We start from the raw sequence: 20,191 nt of genomic DNA, 5'->3' as shown, positions 1-20,191 counted from the left end.
AGAAGAGAAGAGAAGAGAAGAGAAGAGAAGAGAATTAGAGAGAAAATTAAAGGAGAGATGTTAGTTCCAAGAGCATTTACCCAAAATGGTTTATTAAAGATTATGCTGAAGTCTTTCTTTTAATTCTATATTTACAATGCCATAAAACCTGTGATGCAAAATCATGATGGTTTGAATATGATCATTACAGGTGTACATGAGCTGCCAAAGAGAGAAGCAACATGAGGTGATGAGAAGGAGCTTTTTCTGGATTTTATTCAAGCTTCTCGACAATAAATTAAAGACATATGAAATCAAAAGAGTTAAGACATACTAAAGAGAGAAAGGAGTGGGGAGCTTACAGAGATGGGAGGAAGTTTTATTTTACAGAAAGCAAATAATTTCTGTACAAGTGATGGAACTATAGTGCTGAATGCTCCATCCCCACTGAGAATAGTGCGGTGGAGAAAAGCGGCAACAGAGAAAAAGAGAGAAACATGGAGGAAATGAAGGAGATGCCGCTCAGATGGTGCCCAGAGCCAGAGATGAGATGTAAAAAATTTAACTGTGCAGGGGGAAAAAGAAAAAAAGAGTTGAAACAAATGATAGATGGTGATTTTGATCAACAAAGGGCATGCAAGAATTAAAAAAAAAAAGTCTCATCATGCATTACAAATGATAGATGTTGTGTGCTTGTGTGTAATCTCAATTTTTCTACATCACTTTATACTGAGTAAATCAATGGAAACACTAATGTGATGCAGGATCTAAAATGTATAGTGGATTCAGTGTAAAATCCATCAGTAAACCTGAAAAATAATTTGTATTAGCAGATAGAGAATCTGGAAATGCTATTAAAACAAAAGCATGAGTGCAGACTGAAGTAACAGGTGGTGATAGTTACATGGAGGTCATGTCGTTGAGAGCGTGGTCCAGCTCCTCGCTGATGGCTTTGTACTTGAGTTTCTGAGCATACAATTCATCTAAAGTAGCCAATTAAATGCCAGAACGGTGGAGGGTGTTGAATGGAGAGGAATGGAAAAGAATGCAGAAACAAGAAAATAAGGGAGAGGAAGCAGTGCAAGGGTGGATTGAACAGTGACAAGTAGCCATAGAGAGACAGAAAAAAGAAAGGCTAAGAAAAAACCCAAAAATTAAACAGAAATGAAATGAAGTGAAATTACCTTCTTCAATAATGAGAAAAAATATGATCTTTTAAATACCTAAAAATAGCTGTGCCGAAAAGATTCATATCTTTTGAATCACTATGTGAATTGGTAATTGCATCATACACTCTTAGAAATAAAAAGAACCATTCCTCAAAGAACCTTTCAGAGTTCAGTTCTTAAAAGAACATTTTTTTCTTCATGTAAAGAACATTTTAATAATCTAAAGAACCTTTTGTGCAATGGAAAGTTTCCATGAATGTTAACGGTCTTCAGATGCAAATAGACAACCTTTATTTTTAAGAGTGTATGAATGAAAAAGGTAAGGTAAGTCTTACATTGACATCTAAATAGCTAGTTTTAACCTGTGTCTAATAGCAGTATGAAAAAGAGTGAGGTACAAGTGGACATACCCTCCAGATCATCAATGGTCTTCTCAAGCTTGGCGACTGATCTCTCAGCAAACTCAGCACGAGTCTCAGCCTGGAACACAGAGAGATGTCAGGCCCTCTTATGTCAATGTTCACACGCAAACACAAAAAAGTGAGTGAACTCACCTCCTTCAGCTTGTCAGTCAAGACCTTGATCTCCTCCTCATATTTGTCCTCCTTAGCGGAGTACTGTAGATGGAAAAGACAGGAGAGAGGATTAAAGGGCTGCCTATAAACACCAACACACAAAACCATTATACACAGATGATCATTCATACATACACATAAATACCTCTACAAACATTTACACACTTACCTTCTCAGCCTGAGCCTCCAGAGACTTCATGGTGTTGGTCACAGTTTTCAACTCCTCCTCCAGCTCAGAGCACTTACTGTGGGAGGGAGTGACAGAAAATATGAATCAAAAATTGTCAGACAGAGGTTAATGTAAGCAAGCATGTTTTTAAAAAGTATTAAATTTGTTTGTTTTTACCCCTCATTAAGCTCAGCACGCTCCTCAGTACGCTCCAGCTCACCCTCAACAATCACCAGCTTACGGGCCACCTGAGTACCATCACAAAACAGAAAAGTTGTGAGTGTTCATGCATTTATGTTGCCCAAGGGGAAGACATTATTTATTGGAAATTATTTATTCATAATTTATATATAATAAATCATAAGAGAGAGAGAAAAGAGAGAAAACCAACCTCCTCATACTTGCGGTCAGCCTCCTCAGCAATGTGCTTGGCCTCCTTCAACTGGATCTCCTGCAGCTCCATCTTCTCCTCATCCTTCAGGGCCCTGTTCTCAATGACCTTCATGCCTCTGAAAGAGAGTGAGAAAATTTGGGTTTTAATATCGCTCTCAAAAATCAGGAGACCTATTAAATATGTTTGATAAACGTAGTTACAAAACATACAAAAACTTGCTATGTACACTGTACTGTGCTGACTAACCAGGACTAGTCACAGCACTTGTATATTGTTGCCCTATTATTGGTTTGATTGCTTCTGTTGTTCTCCTCATTTGTAAGCGGCTTTGGATAAAAGAGTCTGCTAAATAACTAAATGTAAAGAAACTACAGCATTAGTTTAACTGCATCAAACGTAGCTAGTTTTGAAACATTGTCCTCCCCTTAAAAAGGCCTTAAATCTAACAATTAAAATCATACTTCATAATAATTTGTGACCCTGGACCACAAAACCAGTCATAAGTGGCACGGGTATATTTGTAGCAATTGCCAACAATACATTGTATGGGTCAAAATTATCGATTTTTCTTTTATGCCAAAAATCATTAGGTTATTAAGTAAAGATCATTTTCCATGAAGATATTTTGTAAATTTCCTATCGTAAATATATATAAAAATGTATTTTTGTAAGTAATATGCATTGCTAAGGACTTCATTTGGACAACTTTAAAGGCGTTTTTCTCAATATTTTGATTTTTTTGCACCCTCAGATTCCAGATTTTCAAATAGTTGTATCTCGGCCAAATATTGTCATATCCTAACAAACCATACATCAATTGAAAGCTTACTTATTAGATAATAAATAAATCTCAATTTAAAAAATTGACACTTATGACTGGTTTTGTGGTCCAGGGTCACATTTGACAAAATCTACTGATTTGATATTCAGTTCACTATAATAAAAACTATAATATGCAACTATTTTTAATTTACAATAAATGTTAAATTAACTGATTTTTATTTAAAACATTTTTTTTTTAATAAAATTAATTATTTTTGGGAACATTTTTAAGGGGGAAAATAGTTTGACCTGCTGATATTTCTTTTGCCATTTATTGACAACATTCTTTTTAAGAGTCTCAGGCGCTATTTTGCGCCCTAGTGAGTTTCCATACACACCTCTCGCTCTCATCAGCAGCCTTCTCAGCCTCCTCCAGCTTCTGCAGAGCAGTGGCCAGACGCTCCTGAGCGCGATCCAACTCTTCCTCAACCAGCTGGATACGTCTGTTCAGGGAAGCGACGTCGCCCTCAGCCTGCGCACAGACATCTAGCAATGAGCTCACGACGCACTAATCTAATACGACTGGAGTCTAAAGCACAGAAATGCACATTTCACTTGATGCAGACGTGCAGAGTTTGCAGAAATATCTCTAGAACTTACAACGCTCTCGTTTTCTTCAAACCAATAAAGGGTTTTTGTGTGAGTTATGATGTGTTGACTAATACCACACAGCATTTAAAGAATTTTTGGTAAACATTAGCTTTGAAAAGCCGTATACATGAGGACGGGACCTGTCAAAAGCATCACCGCCCTCTCCATTTATAAAGCGCCAGTTCACAATCAATTATCGCGAACTTTCTAACGTCGAAAAGCACTGAAAACGTTGTTTAAACATAATTTTCATGACACATTCCGACTCTTGGTGTGATCTGATGCGAAAACGCGCTACAGTTGGCCTGCTAATGCACTTAAATTATTATCGTAAGCTCACAGATTGCCTGGCCGCGCGCTCGGACTCGAGCTCCTCCTGTAGTCTCAGTATTCTGCTTTCAGCATCGTCTGCTTGTTCTTGCAGTGATCTGATTTTCTTTTTCACAGCCTCAAGATACGCCGTGCCAGACATCACGGATTGTTTGAATGGTTATCACGGGGCGTAACTGCCATCCGGTGAAGCGAGTCGTTCACCCTGATTCCCAGCCAGAGACGGGTAACGCTTTACCAAAAACCGGAAGTCAGTCCATCTACGCTGTATTATCGTATTTTAAAACGACCGCTTTGGCCACACGATCTGTTTATAAATTACATGAGAAATGTCATTGCGTTTCGTGTATTATGACAAGAATGAATACTGCCATAAATAAAGGACACTATTAAAAATTTAAATCAAAATTCAGTGTAATTAATTGGATTTGCAAAACTGTAAATTAATAAATGTATTTAAAATGCGTCAATCTCTCCATCTATTCTTTGTAGCCTCTACAGATTTTGCTCCCATTTGAACTCAACTGTGTGTGCGAATTTCTGAGCGTACAGCGCCATCTTGTGATGTGTTGCTGCAATACAGGTGGAGCACAATCACCAAGGAGACGAAATACATTTGGTGAAGCTGGGTATTCTGGGCTTCTTTTCTAATGACATCCCTACGCCTCTTACACAGGAACTACAAACAAAGATGGGCTCCTACAAGGGTATATTAGCCTATTAACGTAAGTTATATAAGTTTCTAAAGTGTTTTGAAACTTTCGAAAAAGTACATTTAGCTAGTGTACACTAAATAGATGCTAGCGGACATAAATGGCTTTTGTTTGAAGTGGTAACTATAGCAACAGCTGGTCACTGCCATTATTTATCATTAATTGGCAACGTACACACTGCAGCTAAATTCGGTTGTCAGTTCACCTTTTAGTGCTTAATTGCGTTCTGTACACAGTTCAGTAAAATACGGGAGTGACAACCGCATTCTACAACCGTATTAACTCCCGAAAAATACAGGTATTGACAACCGCGTTTACAGAAATTCTATGCAGTGTGTACGGAACCGAACTGAACTAGTTGTTAATGACGTGTACGTGCACCGGTGTAACGTGTGTATCTCGTGTATGCGCGGCGAATCACAGGAATAGCACAAGCCTATCAAAATACTTTATGCTGAAAATCTCGATTCATGTCTGCTCACTTTAATAACTCCATAAACCCGTTTGCTTTATGAGACAAGCCTAAAAAGCTTATAATGAGTGACTATGGCAACACAGAATGAGTGCCGCGCGCTGTGTGAAACTGGCTATACAAGCATAAACAAAACACAACGCCTCCGTCGAATGTGTTAGTGTGTTTAGTTAAATTGCTGAAAATAACGAGTGTTTTGTCACTTTAATATTACTTTGGTCACGATAACGGATACCAAACACGAGAGACGCCAGAACGTCGCTATGGTTTCCAAGCTGTCAATCATCGCATTTTCGAGAGTGAGTAGTGTTCCGTACACACATGTAATAATAATTTAGGGGATTCACTCCCGCATTTAAATGCGGTTGACATTCCTGAAACTTAGCCCACAGTGTGTACGTGGCCATAGGCCTTTGGGAAAAAGAGTGTTTTAAGCTTAGATGTTCCTCATTTAATTGCGCCCACAAAATTACTGACAGAAATCGTTTCAGGAATTGACCCCCTGCAAGTCTATGATTAAGTCTATAGACCTGTTCATTAAAATCAAAATTGGTCCATAATACTATATTCATATTATATGATAATATAGTGTTTTATTGTAGGCTAACGAATGGGTTGCTATTAATTTTTAGTCCTATAACTACTAACAAATATACATTTTGCTATAGCCTATACTCATTTGTATCGTTTACGATACTAGCTAGATTGATGATCGCTGATGGTCTTAAGTATCGCGCGAGGGTGAGGTGAAATTCTACACGGACCCTATTAAGACGCTTGTAGGTGGGCTTAACGAACCCCCAGACGCTTGCCTTATAAAGCGTAGTGCTAATTTTAACTCGCCGTTTGCATACACTCTCCTGCAACTGTACATATGGCAGACTGTATTCCCAACTGTGGCTTGGGATTAGTTTACCAGGTGGTGCACTGCAGCTACACTTAAGAGTGGCCTTGGGTCAGTTTTAAAGACCTGTAGTTTCCGATAAAGTAGCCTACGTGAAGGTAAATATGAAATCACGTGTAGCCTATATAATAAGTTGACAGACTGTTTAGCAGGGGTGGGCACAGGTTGCGCGTGACATCAGACTGGACAACGAAAGTGCCCATGCTTACATCGGTAGCTTTCTTCTCAGCCAGCTCCAGTTTCTCCTGTGCATCCTTAAGGGCCTCAGAGTATTTGTCCAACTCATCCTCAGTTGCCTTCAGTTTCTTCTGCAGGGCTACCAGGTCATCCTCAAGCTGCATGAAGAGCACGTGTGTCAATATGGAGAGACTCAAGAACATCAATTAACCATGCAGAGCTTTAAAAAGATGGTCTAAAGTATGAGTGAAAAAAAAGAGGTTTAAAATTGAATGAGAAATAGAAATAAAATATAGGCCTAGATATAGAAAAACAGAATTATACCATATGCTACAGCAAATAGCCTACAGAAGCAGACTTCATAAAGTCTGATCTACAAAGGTGTAAATAAGACACCCAGATGCCCAAGTCCAACCTGTTTGCTTCTGTCCTCTGCTCCCTTCTTATCGGCCTCAGCCTGCTCTGCTCTGTCCAAGGCATTCTCCTTGTCGAGCTTGAGCATCTGCATCTTCTTCTTAATGGCATCCATGGCTGCGTTAGTGTATGGGTGGTCGCACCAAACACTGGACTGAGAGAGGCGATGAGCGTCTGTGCTGAACCGAACGCTGAGCTGGAGTGCGAGCTCGTATCGCTGTAGCCTGTCAAATATGTGCCTTCACAGGAGCCTGAGAAGTTCCGCAAGACACCCAATACTTTTTTAGGAACGGCCCTTGGCGGTTCCTCCTACCTCGCGTCTTTTTTTAAGGATCTGGACGACGATTCGCTGCTCTCAGACATTTGACCATTGAAATGCCTATATATGGGATCTGAGGGCCAAGACGTCTTACAAGGGGGCCGTGTTCCTATTTCTAACACCCTGAACCTGAAGAGAAAATGAGGAAAGATGAGCAAAACTGTCCGGAAAGCAGTTTACCCGCTGTCCTATTCATACTAAACGCTGAATATGCGAACCCCAACATATGAAATGTATCATTTCCCCTCATGAACTCTTTACAAAGAAAAGTAAAAGCCTCTATTGTTAAAAATCGATTGATTTTATACAGCGCACGAGGGGGTAGTGAAAGTGATTATCTTTAAGGAAAGGCGTTACTATCTCTGGGTCAGTCTCTTGACAGAGGAGCATGTCAACGACTCCCTCAGGCATTGTTCATAATCTTAAGAGCTTTAGATACGGTGGCTGTTGAACAGCAATCTCTCAGCACGCTAGCACTCTTTGCCAAGCACCGTGCGGGCTTTAATCGGCCGCGGTAAAACCCCCAAATCTCTTGGAATCACAACGACGTGTCGTGTGGCACAGCTACAGCTGTCGGCCATGCCGCGAAGATACAAGCCCATGTAACGCTATTTGGACTTTGCTACACCATTTAATAAATTGTCACTTATGACTGATGTTACTTGGGTCCAGATATCTTACACGTGCAAGTTAGGAGAGAAAATGGGCTACATTATATTTGTTCTACAGTTTTTACCGTCAAAACAGTTCTAATCTGAAGGTGTTGTTGGACAAGAAGATCATAAGAGTGTTTCTACAAAGCTGTGGTGTTTGCCCCTAACATTAATTTCTTATACTCTCACATTCACACTCCATGAACTTTTTTCCAGAAGGTTATTTTTACCCTTCCCCTCCTGAAGGAAGCACCTGCCACAGTCTCTTCTTAGCTGTTGTAAGACAAGCTTTGCAACATGCACAACTAATCTTAATCGTGGATCACACAACAGTGTTTATATCATTGTGTAGCCGCCTATTTCAAATGTAAGGAACAGTATTAATTAATTACATGCACTTAATTTGTACAGAACCGCATTTATGTGCATGTTTAGTGCTGTTATTATTTCAGCATGCATGAAATATGTAGCATGGACACTTTCTTTGCCTTCATGGTCTTTACATTGTGTTTAAGCAAACTTTTTGTGCAGAGATGCTGATAGAAAAACATAGACTTAGAATTGTTTCTGTATGACCAAATATATATTCTGTGTTAAAGAATTTTCTTTCTTCATACTTTTCCTCACTGCTTTTAGTCTTCCAGAAAGATCAGAATGCAAGTTATAGCCAAAGACATTTAAGCAGACGTGCAAAGCTTCCTCATGGGGGAAAACCTTTCAACGGCGCATTTGCGCCTGGCACTTCAACCTGTTAAATGCCTTTGATTCAACTTCAAGATTTTCTGGACGCTGCTAACTTTGATACTATTTTTTATCATTTGAATTATGTAATTTGCAGAACAATAAATGAGCTTACACAGCGATGCCATAAAAGAACCATTCCGAGTTCTTCGAAGAACCTTTCGGTGAACAGTTCTTAAAAGAACCATTTTTAATGTAAAGAACATTTTAATAATAATTTAAAGAACCTTTCTGCACTATAAAGAACCGTTTGTGCAATGGAAACTTTCCATGGACCCACTGATGCTAATAAATAACCTTAATTTTTAGGAGTGTAATCTGAAATTGATTTACAGAAAGCTGCAAAATAAAATTTGTTCTGATGAAAAATTGACATGTTAAATGTTTAGATATGGTTATATTTTGTTTACTGAGTTCTAAGGTAAAAGTATTGATAGAGAGGTGCTCATATGATGTAATGGAGCTAAATAGCCATGAATTCCATTATGATGACACATAAAACATGGGTTCACTTCTCACCGTCTTTCCCTCTCTCCCACTAAAATCTTACAGACAGTGTAATGCTTGAAATGTCTGAAAACATTTACCGTTTGAGGAAATTTGACAGTTGTACTTGCCAAACCAATTTAAACTCTAATTGTACTAACTGTAAATCTTTAAACATGCATATCTGCTATGATCATCTCCCCCCGGGGGACTAAAATTAGCACCTCCCGGAGTATGTGATCCCACCCGATATAGCCCCATACCCTCATGCTGACTAAGACATACCACCTCAGCCCTACCCCATGCCAAAGACCAATGGCTTAAAGGGGCAGCCAGCCTGAACTCAGTGCAGTACTGCCATACAGAGTTGATCTATGAGACCAGATTACACGATCTCAGTTCAAAATCATAAAGAATTTCAACAAAACCTCTAGAAACAAGATACTGAGTACATGCTTTAAAAGAATGAGACTATGTTTGCATCAGTCAATTTAACAAATCACTGAGATGCAATGCAAGTACCTTTTTAAATATATAAATCTCACAAAACATTACTATATGGGGAAGAGGGTGAGAAGGTACATAGAAGGTAAACTTGCTTCTATTAGGCATCTTGCAAGAGATTTATAACTTTCTAAATTGAGACTATACATATGCTTACAGATGACTGTGTAGAACATTACTCCAAACTCAAGCTAGCAAAATATTTCTCCTTTTCTCAAGGGAAGAATTGTCACACTAATACTAAACTTGTGTATTTGACTTCCTTTTTGTGATGAACTTATTTTCGAACACCTTACTATTTTTTTATGATACACAGCTACCAATGTTTCCCTATATTGTCTATTTACATGTTAAGATGTTTAACTACTATCAATATTATTACTATTATTATCAAACTAACAAAATTAAGTATTAATACATTACTATTATTGTACACATTAAAGGTGCAGTGTGTAAATTTGTGGCATCTAGCGGTGAGGTTGCGAATTGCAATATAGAGAAGCTACGGTGGCCAAAACAGGACAAAGATGTTGTCCTCTGAGACAGAAGAGAGTAGTCAGTCAATCAAACGCGCTCCGTAGAGCAGTTTGCCCATTTAGGGCTACTGTAGAAATATGTCAGCGTAAAATGGCATGTTTTTGTAAGACACAACTTTAATCAATGAAAGAATAAAATAAAAGGTTTGTTCATTCTCAAATACACCAACTAAGAGGAAACTTTATAAAATAAGAATTGTGATATTTAACTCTCTAACACTGTTCAGTGGACAACCAGAAACTTATGTTGTAGTTTCACTGCCAATTCACTCTCAGGCAAAGAACAAGAAAAGCATTCCATATGAAGATGAACATCATTTCATGAACATCAGAAATATACTTTGAAACCCTTTATTTTAAGTTAAATTGTTCTTCATTATAGACAGATGCTTTACATGTATAACTTCAGGTCTATGCATTTACTGCAATGCTCTTACAAGCAATTATCCAAAGACACTCAAAAATAAACAAGTCAATTGTTTTCTCAAAATGTGAAATTACATTCAGGACTTTCTCAATATTTTAGACTCTTCTATAGTCATCTACACAATGCATGAGATGGCACCATTGTTCATTCTGCAACTGCCATTAGATGTCATGGAGCATGCACAAGAAATGCAGGACAAACATGTGCTGTCTTAACAGTCACATATTCGTATATAAGCCATATACATTTACAGCAACATGACGCAGACGGACACTTTCCAGACAGAACTATAGCTAAAGGGGGAACTGCTTAAAGTGAGTTGCACAGGCCACTTTGACAGACAAATGACTTGTTGCAGTAATTACCAAACTCCAACTTGTACTCTTCCAGGGTAAAGTTTCCCAAAAGCATCGTAAGCCTAAGTTGATCATAGCTCCATTGGTTTCAGTGGAGCTTACGATCAATTTAAGCTTACGATGCTTTTGGGAAATGCTGCCCATCTCTGAGCATCATAGAGCACAAATGTAGTAACAGATTAGCAGCAACTCAGCTTTGACAGACACACTACGGTGAATACAAGCCAGAATATTAACACCTGATCTTGTCTCCTACAGTCAGAGAACTGATATGTTCATTTGACTGATAAACTAAGGCACTGAAACTAAATGTACATAAAGCCAGAGAAAGGAGGGCTGTTGTAGCAAAGCAATGAAACACTGAGAACTGAATATGATTTCCAGGGCTGCATATGACCAATATACAAACATAAAAGTGTCACGCTAGAAAATAAGGCTAAAAATCAGAGTCATACCAGCATTAAATGATTTAGAAAACTTAGATAATAAGAGATGTGATGGAAAAAAAGAAGAAAATCACTCAAAAGCAGCTACAACCAGCGCTATAAAATACTGCCGTGGCCAATAATTTCAGAATGAGGAGAAAAATCACTCTTAATAGTTAGTATAAATGTCAAAGTTACAGTATGCCTGGCTCTACATAAAGTGAAATGCATCATTCAATCATCCTCATACCTGCAGACAGCAAATATGAGAAATTCTGTTACATTAAAAAAGAAAAAAAAGTGGTATAAGGTTGTTGTTGTTTTTAAGGTTTTTAGGGGCTGGAGGTGGAATTTCCACAGTAATTTTGAGGTTAATATGTTCTCCATATATAATCCATGAATCACTACATCCGGTCATAGCATGCTCAAAAAGTCTATGGTCAGCAAGAAAAAAAAAAAAGAAAAAAAAAAAAAGAAAAAAAAAAATCAATTGAGAAGCTGCATTTTAGACTCTTATCATTCTGAGTGATTTTGTTTTACATTGCACATTTACGCACATTTTGCTACATAAATATCTTTTATTTGTTTACTTTGTGAACTTCGCAATGAAATTGAAGCATAAAAAAATGTATCTCACTATTACAAATGTACAAATGTTAAACATTCAACTGGAGTTTAAAAGGCTGCTCTCTAACAATCAAGCTTCCTTTCTGCTCAACTTTCAACGATGTAAATATCAAAGTCTGCACCTTGTTCAAAACCCTAAAATGCTTTATTTTTAATGACTGAGCTCAAACAGAGGGCCCATCTCATTACTTCATCCTCAACACTCAAATCCCACTGTTTGGCATGAAAATCTTCATGCACACATTGACAAGTTCAGAATCATGTCAGACATCCGAAGCTTCTTCATGAGGTGGAGGCATGAACACATTCAAGGTAAAGGAGACGAGATGGTTGTTTGAATAGTTCTTCAAGAGTCTAAATACTTAAAAATTCACAATCTAGTCAACTAATTCAATGACCCTTCATCAGTTTAGTAGGTGTAGTATGGATTGGACTATAGGTTGAAGAGAAATCCATCTGTGTTCTGAAGGCAAAAATCAAATGGTGGACAACTCGATCACGAGAAGCCAACAGTTATGTTTAGTCCTCATCTTCTCGGAGTTCACTTGGCAGGAACTTGTACTGCTGTTGTCTGATCTGTGCCAGCTTCTTACGGGCCTCTTCCAGCTCTCTCTCCTTCCTCAACATCTCCTCCTGAGCAGCAATAATCTGGGACGAACAGACAAAAGAAACCAACACAATTGAAACAATAACTGAATAAAGACAATATGGGACAGCATCTTAAAATGCCAAAAAAATAACAAATAAAAACAACAATAATCCTAAATATATTAATAAAATAAAATAAATATTTGTATTCATAAATATTTATAACAATATTTTTATTTACAAATATTTATAATAATAAACATTTTCTTTTATAAAATAAAATATTTATTATTAACTAATTATTATTAAATTAGCCATAGATAGAATTCAGCTTGTAAATCTTACCTGAGCAATTCCTCCGACAAACCTGGTCTTGACCACCACATTGTCATCATCAGCCTTGTTGAAAGCAGCTTTCTGGGCTGCTCGAACCAGATTGTCAGAGGCACGTTTCACAGCATTGCCTGCAGCCTGCAGATGACACAGAAGTTCAAGAAATAGGTCTATGAAATACATGTTCAATGAAGATATTAACGTAAGGCTAGGCTTACATGTAACCATTTGCAGTGCAGTTACTATTTAAATATCAGAATTAATTTCATCTTTATGTAACCATATATACCTGTAGCCTCCTCATAGCCTCTGAATCCTGGTCGGCTTTAACCTTGCACGCCACCAACAGCTGTGCAGTGGAAGCAGCCACTTGTTTGGCAGAAGAGATGAGCTTTTCTTCACTGGCATGGCCTTGGACTGACGCGTTCGCTGCCTCACAGAGGTTACTGGTGGCTGCGGCAACCATGCGTGCCTGTCACAACGAGGAAACAAAGCAGTCATACAGGGATACAACATGATGACATTGTCACTGTTAAAGAACTTACAGCAGATATCAGCCCTTGGGACCACTGTCCATCATCCACAGCATTGGCAGGGATGGCTCCCACCTGGCTCACAAAAGAAAAGAGATGGCTATTATGATTCTATGAATACTATTATGAGTCAAAGAATAATTAAAGGAAAAGCTGCCTCAAGTCACACTATGAAATCATAATATTTTATGGAATATTGCAGTACTTATTACAAATGTATTTCATGGACTAATCAAGCATTTTTTGGTTCATGCTATTTTTCTTACCTTTCCTTGGGCTACGAGTTCTCTCTGAGCTGCTGAAGCTGATTTTACAAGGGCGCTGGTGGCTGCGGCAATAGATTTGGCTGCCTCAAGTATCTGCTCTTCAAAGTTTAAACTCTCATCAGCTTGCTGCAAAGAAAAAAATATGAAAAGTTCAGTTGTTACATTTAATTTAAAGGGTGTAGCGATAACAATAAAGGTGTTTATTGAATGGAAAATGTTCAGCAGTGTAGTTTCTTTAAGAGTTAATAAGGAATTAGCTCCATTTGAGTGTATCACATCCTAAGCAAATGGTCATCAATTGTACAATGGGAATGGGTTTGGGAACCTGAGAGCCATCTCAGACAATGGGGTGTCTGAACTTCATTAACATACAGACTACAGCTGTTAAAACGGGAACAACTTCATTTACATGAGGTGTAGAAAATTTACATGAGGAGTAGTACATTGTAACTATATAAAAAGGTTTGAGTTTAGGATGTTCAGGGTTCATTCCGACTCTGTTGAACCCAAGGCGTTTTGTGTACTTTGTCTTCAACGAGATCTTCAACGTCCTCATCATTTTTTTTTTTTTTTTTTTTTTTACATTATCTCCCTGTTATATTGTTTATATTTGCAGTTAAGGGGCAAAATACAAAACATTTGGAAAATTTTGTTATCATATTAACATTATTGGGCAAGTGTGCACAGAAACACAAGGAATTTGTTGTGGCATTTGGAATTCCAGTACACTACAAATACAAGCAAACATATACATGTTTTATATTTATTATAGAATACAAATTTACATTATATATCAATATATATTATATTAATATACTATCAGTCAGAAGACTGGAATAATTAAATATAATATTGTATATTTATATTAAATATAATATAAATAGTAATATTGTGAAATATTACTATAATAATATTACTACAATTTAAAATAGCTGTTTTCTGTTTTAATATATTTTAAAATGTAATTTATTCCTGTGATGGCAAAGCTGAATTTTCAGCAGTCATTACTCCAGTCTTCAGTGTCACATGATCCTTCAGAAATCATTCCAGAAATCATAAAACCAGCCTCGGTGAGTAGAGACTTCTTTCAAAAAATCTGAAGTACTCCAAACTTTTGGCCGGTATTCTGTTTATTACATATATATTTATGTAAATAAGCAGCACAGTGCCCTTACAACACACTAATGTAGAGTAGTCTTTAAAGAGTGCATTACCCTTGGCTTGGCTCTTGGTTTGAGCTGCTCAAGTTTCTTGGCTGCTGCTTCAATTGAGGCCGCAGCTCCCAATAACTCAGTTTCAGCAATCACAGTAGGATCCTCAGGGTCGACCCACTCAGTGCCTAAACACACAAGAATACACACACTGATCCACTGTTTGGCAGGCCTAGAATCAACACATAGGCGGCATGCTTCAATAATTGAACGTGTGGGTCAGTTGCATGGGGAATGGATGGTGTCTTAAAACAAAACAAGCCAGAGTGTAATTCATTTTGCCACAGTGCTGCACACAAATGAAATGAAATGAAATGAAATGAATCAAAACAAATGAACCAGACACAAATGTGGTTAAATAAGTAGAAGTTCTAAATGAAGTTTGGAAAGATGGAATTACATTTGTACAGGCTTCTTATGGTACTCACCCTCATCTTGAGTGAGACAGGAAAGACAGGAAACTTTACTCAGCATAAAAAATCCACAGATTACACTGAGTGTGTATATATCTCTTTATGAAGGTGTGTGTCTATGAGTAAGGTTACCTTTCATGGCCTCCGCTGTTTGAATCAGTTCAGTAACTGCTGCAGCAACCTTCTTAGAGAACATCGCCAACTTCTGTTTCTGGTCACCTGTTGGCTTTTGTAAGACCTGAAACAAATATATGCACATAAACAGTTCTCATTAAACTGCCCCTTTTATGTTTTTTTCAGATATTCCCTTTAATGTAGTGTTGGGGGTAACATATTACAAGTAACTTGAGTTACATTATCAGATTACTTTTTCAAGTAACTAGTAAAGTTATGCATTACTTTTTCAATTTACAACAAAATATCTGAGCTACTTTTTCAAATAAGTAACGCAAGTTACTTTTTCACATTTATTGACTGACAGCTCTTCTGTCTCCATGTTGAGAGAAATAATGTGCACAGGCGTTGTTTGTTGGTTTATTAAGTTTTTACGCCATGTTAGCATCATGGCTATTTACATGGCAAACACAAAGGTCAATATCATCCATAAAATTTATGTTATTATATAAAACATTTCAACTTAACATAAGATAGAAAATCTAAAATACATTCAGGTGATATATTTTAAAATATATTACATGCAAGCATGTTTCTGAATAAAAGTGTTTTCTAGGAGCATCATAAAAATTACAATTCAACAGAATATGCTTAATAGTCTTGACATGAGGGACATAAAGGAGGAACTTCAGCTATTAATAAAAACCCATGGGTAAGACTTGAGTGACCCAGTCTACACCTAGTGAAGACAAATTGATCATGTCTTATGGAAGGTACTTCTTTTTATACTAGGGTTTATTTCATACCGCTTATTATTTTTATTTTCATCCCATTCTTTCTGCCACTTGTTAGTGATATATAAATTAATTACTGGTTTAAAATCAGAAGGTGGTATTTGACAGTCAGATATTTCCAGGTCAAGCGCATCCCTGACAGCCGTGTCCGCTCTCTCATTACCAGTCAGTCCAATGTGACTTGGAACACAACAAAAAATAATATTAAAGTTTTCCTCCTTTAAAAAAAAAAAATCTAATTTAGTTAAAATGTCAACAATTATGGGGTGATCAGTCTTTAGGGATTCAAGTGCTTGAAGACACGATCTTGAGTCAGAGGCAATTAAAAAGTCCCGTTCTTGACCCTTCCTAATATTTTCCAGAACCAGAAGTAATGCTTGAGCCTCAGCTGTGAAGATGGAGCCTTGGTCCAGAATTCGAATGCACAGGCGTTGTGTGTGCTGTGTAAACATGACTGCATTTCTAGACTAAATGTGAACATGCATTTACTCATTTCATTTTTATGAAAACATTCAGTATTTCTCAAAATGAATAAAACAGAAATGAAATTTCAGATTTTTACGCAAACCTAAAATATAACTTTTTTTTGTTGTTATTAAAAAACAAACAAGCAAGCCCAGCCCAGGTGAGTAATAGTAATGCAAAAGTAATGTAACAAATAACATTGGTTATATAGCTGTTTGTGAACGTAAAAAGTAGGGCTGGACGATTATAGCCTAAAATCAAAACCTCGATTAATTTAACATTTTACCTCGATTACGATTAATGAACGATTATTTTGTTTCTGTTTTTTTTTTTTTTTTTTTGCCCTCATAGTTCACTGACAAGGTTTGTACTGTAATGATTGACTATTAAAGGTGGGATATTTTTTTCCTATTGAAAGAGCGATTTGACATCATAGTTCACTATCAGCAGTTATTTTATTTATGTTCGTAACATTTCTTACAGATTTCTGCTCGTTGTAAATCAGAAGAAGATAAATTAGCGCATTACCAGTACGAGTGATTGCGTGTGTGAGTTAGTCATACCGTCTCACTATTAATTGTGAATCTGTGGGTTGTAAACAGTTCCTTAAAAAGTAGAAAAATATATGTTATAATAAGTTTTGAGTTTATAAGCTACTTAACTGGACAGCGCTGACAACTAGTTTCTGCGTTCCTCTCTGTGCGCGCGATCTTCACGTTTTGCGCAGCTATAGTGTTTGTATGAGTGTTCGTGCCACAATGCAGAGCGCGAGCGCGGTGGCTCGATATAATAATACACATCCGATCGTCTAATCGCTTGAATGTCCAAACCATAAAACAAATACAACTGACAAAGTTTAGTGAAGACGCAAGGCTCACCGCTCGCGCGCTATCACTATGTGATGAACCGGCGTTCACCTCCGTGTTTTGCCTTTATGCCACTGACTGGACGAGGCAGAGTCATGTAGCTACACACGGTAGTATGTTTTTAAGGGGGAAGTATCAACAGGATTAAATAACCGAAATAACCGACATGGGAAAATTACGTCGGTTAGAGGTTCTGAATTTAGGTTTCGATTACTTTTCGATTAATCGTCCAGCCCTAGTAAAAAGGCAGGCAAAGTTTCAAAGATCAAAGTGCAGGATAAATTGAGTTATTGTCATCTAAACAAATGGACCGATGGTAAGAGGGGTTTTCGTTTCCAACACAAAATATTTGCGGTAGATCAATCACAACAGACTCACTGGGCCGTCTGACCAATCAGAGCAGAGTAGGCTCTCGGAAAGGAGACACTGAGAAAATCTCACAGCTCACATAATATACAGTGCAAAAGTATTCATACCCCTTCATTTTTTTCAGTTTGTTATGTTGCTGCCTTAACTACTTTAAATTACTTTTTTTTTTCCCACATCAATCTACACTGCTACATAGTTGAAGCACCTTTACAGCCTCAAGACTTTTTAGGTACGATGTGACAAGCTTTGCATATCTGCATTTAGAGATTTTCTGCCATTCTTCTCCTCAGATCCTCTCAAGCCCTATCAGGTTGGATGGGGACCGTCGGTGGACAGACATTTTCAGGTTTCTCCAGAGATGTTTGACTGGGTTCAAGCCCAGGCTCTGGCTGGCCCACTCAAAGACATTCACAGAGTTGTCCATAAGCCACTCATGCATTGTCTTAGCTGTGTGCTTGGAGTCATTATCCTTTCGGAGGGTGAACCTTCTGCCAATTCTGAGGTTCTGAATGCTCTGAACTAGAATTTCATTAAGGCTAACTCTATATTTTGCTGTATTGAGCTTTCCTTTTACGCTGACGAGTCCCCCGGTCCCTGCCGCTGAAAAACAGCCCCACAGCATGATGCTGCTTACCGTTGGGATGGGATTGTGCAGGTGATGAGCAGTTCCTGGTTTCCACCATACATGATGCTTGGAACTGAGGTTCATCAGACCAGAGAATCTTGTTTCTCACAGTCTGAGTCCTCTAGGCATTTTTTTCTTTGCAAATTCTAAGCGGGTTTTCACATGTCTTCACTGAGGAGAGACTTGAGTCTAGCCACTCTGCCATAAAGCCCAGATTGGTGGAGTGTCGCAGTGATATTTGTCCTCCTGTAAATTTCTCCCATCTCCATATATGATCATGGAGCTCAACCAGAGTGATCAGCAGCTTCCTGGTCACCACTCTAACCAAGGCCCTCCTCCATCGATTGCTCAGTTTGGCCAGCTCTAGGAAGAGTCCTGGTTGTTCCAAACTTCTTCCATTAAGGATTATGGAGGCTATATGTTTCTGTGAACATTCAATGTGCATTTTTTTTTTTTTGTAGTCTTACCCAGATCTGTGTCTTGATACAATCCTGTCTCTGAGCTCTATCTTTTGACCTCATGGCTCGGTTTTTGCTCTGATATGCATTTTCAGCTGTTAGACGTTTTATTGGGAGGTGTGTGCCTTTCCAAATCATACCCATTCAATTGAATTTATCACAGGTTAACTCCACTCGAAGTGGAGTAACATCTACAAGCAAAATTGGAATGGTCCTGAGCTAAATATCAAGTGTCCCAGAAAAAGGTGATGATACTTATGCAATGTAATTATTTCAGTTTTTTAATAGTAAGCTTACAAAGTTATCACAAATCTGGTTTTTGCTTTGTCATTATGGTGTATAGAGTGTAGATTGATGTGGAAAAATGTCATTTAAAGCAGTTTAGCATAAATCCACAAAATAACAAAATGTGAAAAAAATGGAGGGCTATGAATACTTTCACAAGGCATAGTACATTGAAGTTTCAAGGTACATTATGAGAAAATTCAAGTGTTTTTTGACCTTGGATGCATGTAAACCTATTGTAGGAGACCTCCAAAACAAAATTAGGAACCTTTAGAATAGCATAATATGGGCACTTTAAGGCCCATCCTGAAACAGCAAAGCACTGTGCAAATACATTTTGTGTGTGGTGGAGTGTGTGTTTGTACCTGTAGGACATGTTCTAGGAGCTCTATATATCCATTGGTACATTCAGTTCCGTATGACAGAGCTCTGCTCCTGACGTCCTCACTCACTTCCTCATGATATGCCGCTTGCTGAGGTGGAAAATACTGAGTCCATTACGCACACCAAAACCACCTTCGCTAACTGACAGATAATAAAGCATAGATGGACATAGGTAGAAATCACACCTTGCATGTGGTCAGCATATCGGCTATGACCTTACGACTGAGGTTCGCAGTGGAGATTATATCTTCCTGTCTGGAAGAGTTTCCTGCAGCAACAGCTTTGGCGGTTGCAGTGGTGATGCCCTTCGTCATGCGAATGAACTCTTCTGGAGTGGTTGACTTCTCAGGGGCTTCTTTAGACTGGAACATCTGAGTACAATGACAACATTATTGTCAACTAAGATGTTTTACATTTAGCTTTGTAACCATGCTTGTCTATGTTTGTGTTAGATTTGTAATTATCACTAAACAAATAAAAAATAGGTCGAAATTAAGGTCAAATGTTAGAAAAGGATGGTTAACGTTGAAGGCTCCAATAAAGAGGGTAAGCATGTGACGTCACCGTCGGCTGTTGTGACTGCAGTTACGCCCACTAAGAGGGTGTGAATTCCACGAAAAACACACAAAACATCCAAAACAGGAAAGAGGTTTGCGATTGACTGTACAAATAGATTTGACACAAAATCTGAGGTATATTTTTAC

The 20,191-nt window shown here is 37.9% G+C and overlaps 2 protein-coding genes across 3 annotated transcripts in view; both read right to left on the bottom strand.

Moving 5' to 3' along the window:
- Positions 1 to 227: 227 nt before the first annotated feature.
- On the bottom strand, positions 228 to 7,021 carry tpma (alpha-tropomyosin). The gene is made up of 10 exons (XM_048184292.1): positions 6,711 to 7,021; positions 6,328 to 6,453; positions 3,447 to 3,580; positions 2,284 to 2,401; positions 2,070 to 2,140; positions 1,893 to 1,968; positions 1,703 to 1,765; positions 1,559 to 1,628; positions 884 to 962; positions 228 to 544 (listed from the first exon to the last, which is right to left on the bottom strand). Exons 1-10 carry the CDS (start codon positions 6,822 to 6,824, stop codon positions 541 to 543), a joined length of 855 nt encoding a protein of 284 aa, XP_048040249.1. The 5' UTR covers positions 6,825 to 7,021; the 3' UTR covers positions 228 to 540.
- Positions 7,022 to 10,283: 3,262 nt separating this feature from the next.
- The window catches only part of tln2a (talin 2a), a 68,347-nt gene continuing 58,439 nt past the window's right edge, over positions 10,284 to 20,191 (bottom strand). Inside the window, exons 50-59 of one of the 2 annotated variants that reach the window (XM_048184285.1) lie at positions 19,673 to 19,858; positions 19,469 to 19,576; positions 15,260 to 15,365; positions 15,143 to 15,148; positions 14,718 to 14,842; positions 13,504 to 13,629; positions 13,250 to 13,312; positions 12,994 to 13,176; positions 12,717 to 12,842; positions 10,284 to 12,431 (exon numbers count right to left, since the gene is read on the bottom strand). In XM_048184285.1, coding sequence (XP_048040242.1) covers positions 12,303 to 12,431; positions 12,717 to 12,842; positions 12,994 to 13,176; positions 13,250 to 13,312; positions 13,504 to 13,629; positions 14,718 to 14,842; positions 15,143 to 15,148; positions 15,260 to 15,365; positions 19,469 to 19,576; positions 19,673 to 19,858 — 1,158 coding nt within the window. In that variant the 3' untranslated portion in view covers positions 10,284 to 12,302. The remainder of the gene's footprint in view (positions 12,432 to 12,716; positions 12,843 to 12,993; positions 13,177 to 13,249; positions 13,313 to 13,503; positions 13,630 to 14,717; positions 14,843 to 15,142; positions 15,149 to 15,259; positions 15,366 to 19,468; positions 19,577 to 19,672; positions 19,859 to 20,191) is intronic. The other variant, XM_048184286.1, reaches the window with a different exon arrangement.

This window comes from Megalobrama amblycephala, linkage group LG3 (assembly GCF_018812025.1).
Source record: "Megalobrama amblycephala isolate DHTTF-2021 linkage group LG3, ASM1881202v1, whole genome shotgun sequence".
Lineage (NCBI taxonomy): Eukaryota > Metazoa > Chordata > Actinopteri > Cypriniformes > Xenocyprididae > Megalobrama > Megalobrama amblycephala.
This window is presented reverse-complemented; position numbering and strand designations above follow the sequence as displayed.

What these genes read in the sequence shown, in the direction of transcription:
- tpma (XM_048184292.1), bottom strand. Translation starts at nt 6,824, where the DNA reads ATGGATGCCATTAAGAAGAAGATGCAGATGCTCAAGCTCGACAAGGAG. An exon ending in GCTGCTGATGAGAGCGAGAG is followed by an intron (nt 2,402 to 3,446) that starts GTGTGTATGGAA and finishes ACTCTCTTTCAG; the next exon opens with AGGCATGAAGGTCATTGAGA. An exon ending in GACCATTGATGATCTGGAGG is followed by an intron (nt 963 to 1,558) that starts GTATGTCCACTT and finishes TGGCTACTTTAG; the next exon opens with ATGAATTGTATGCTCAGAAA.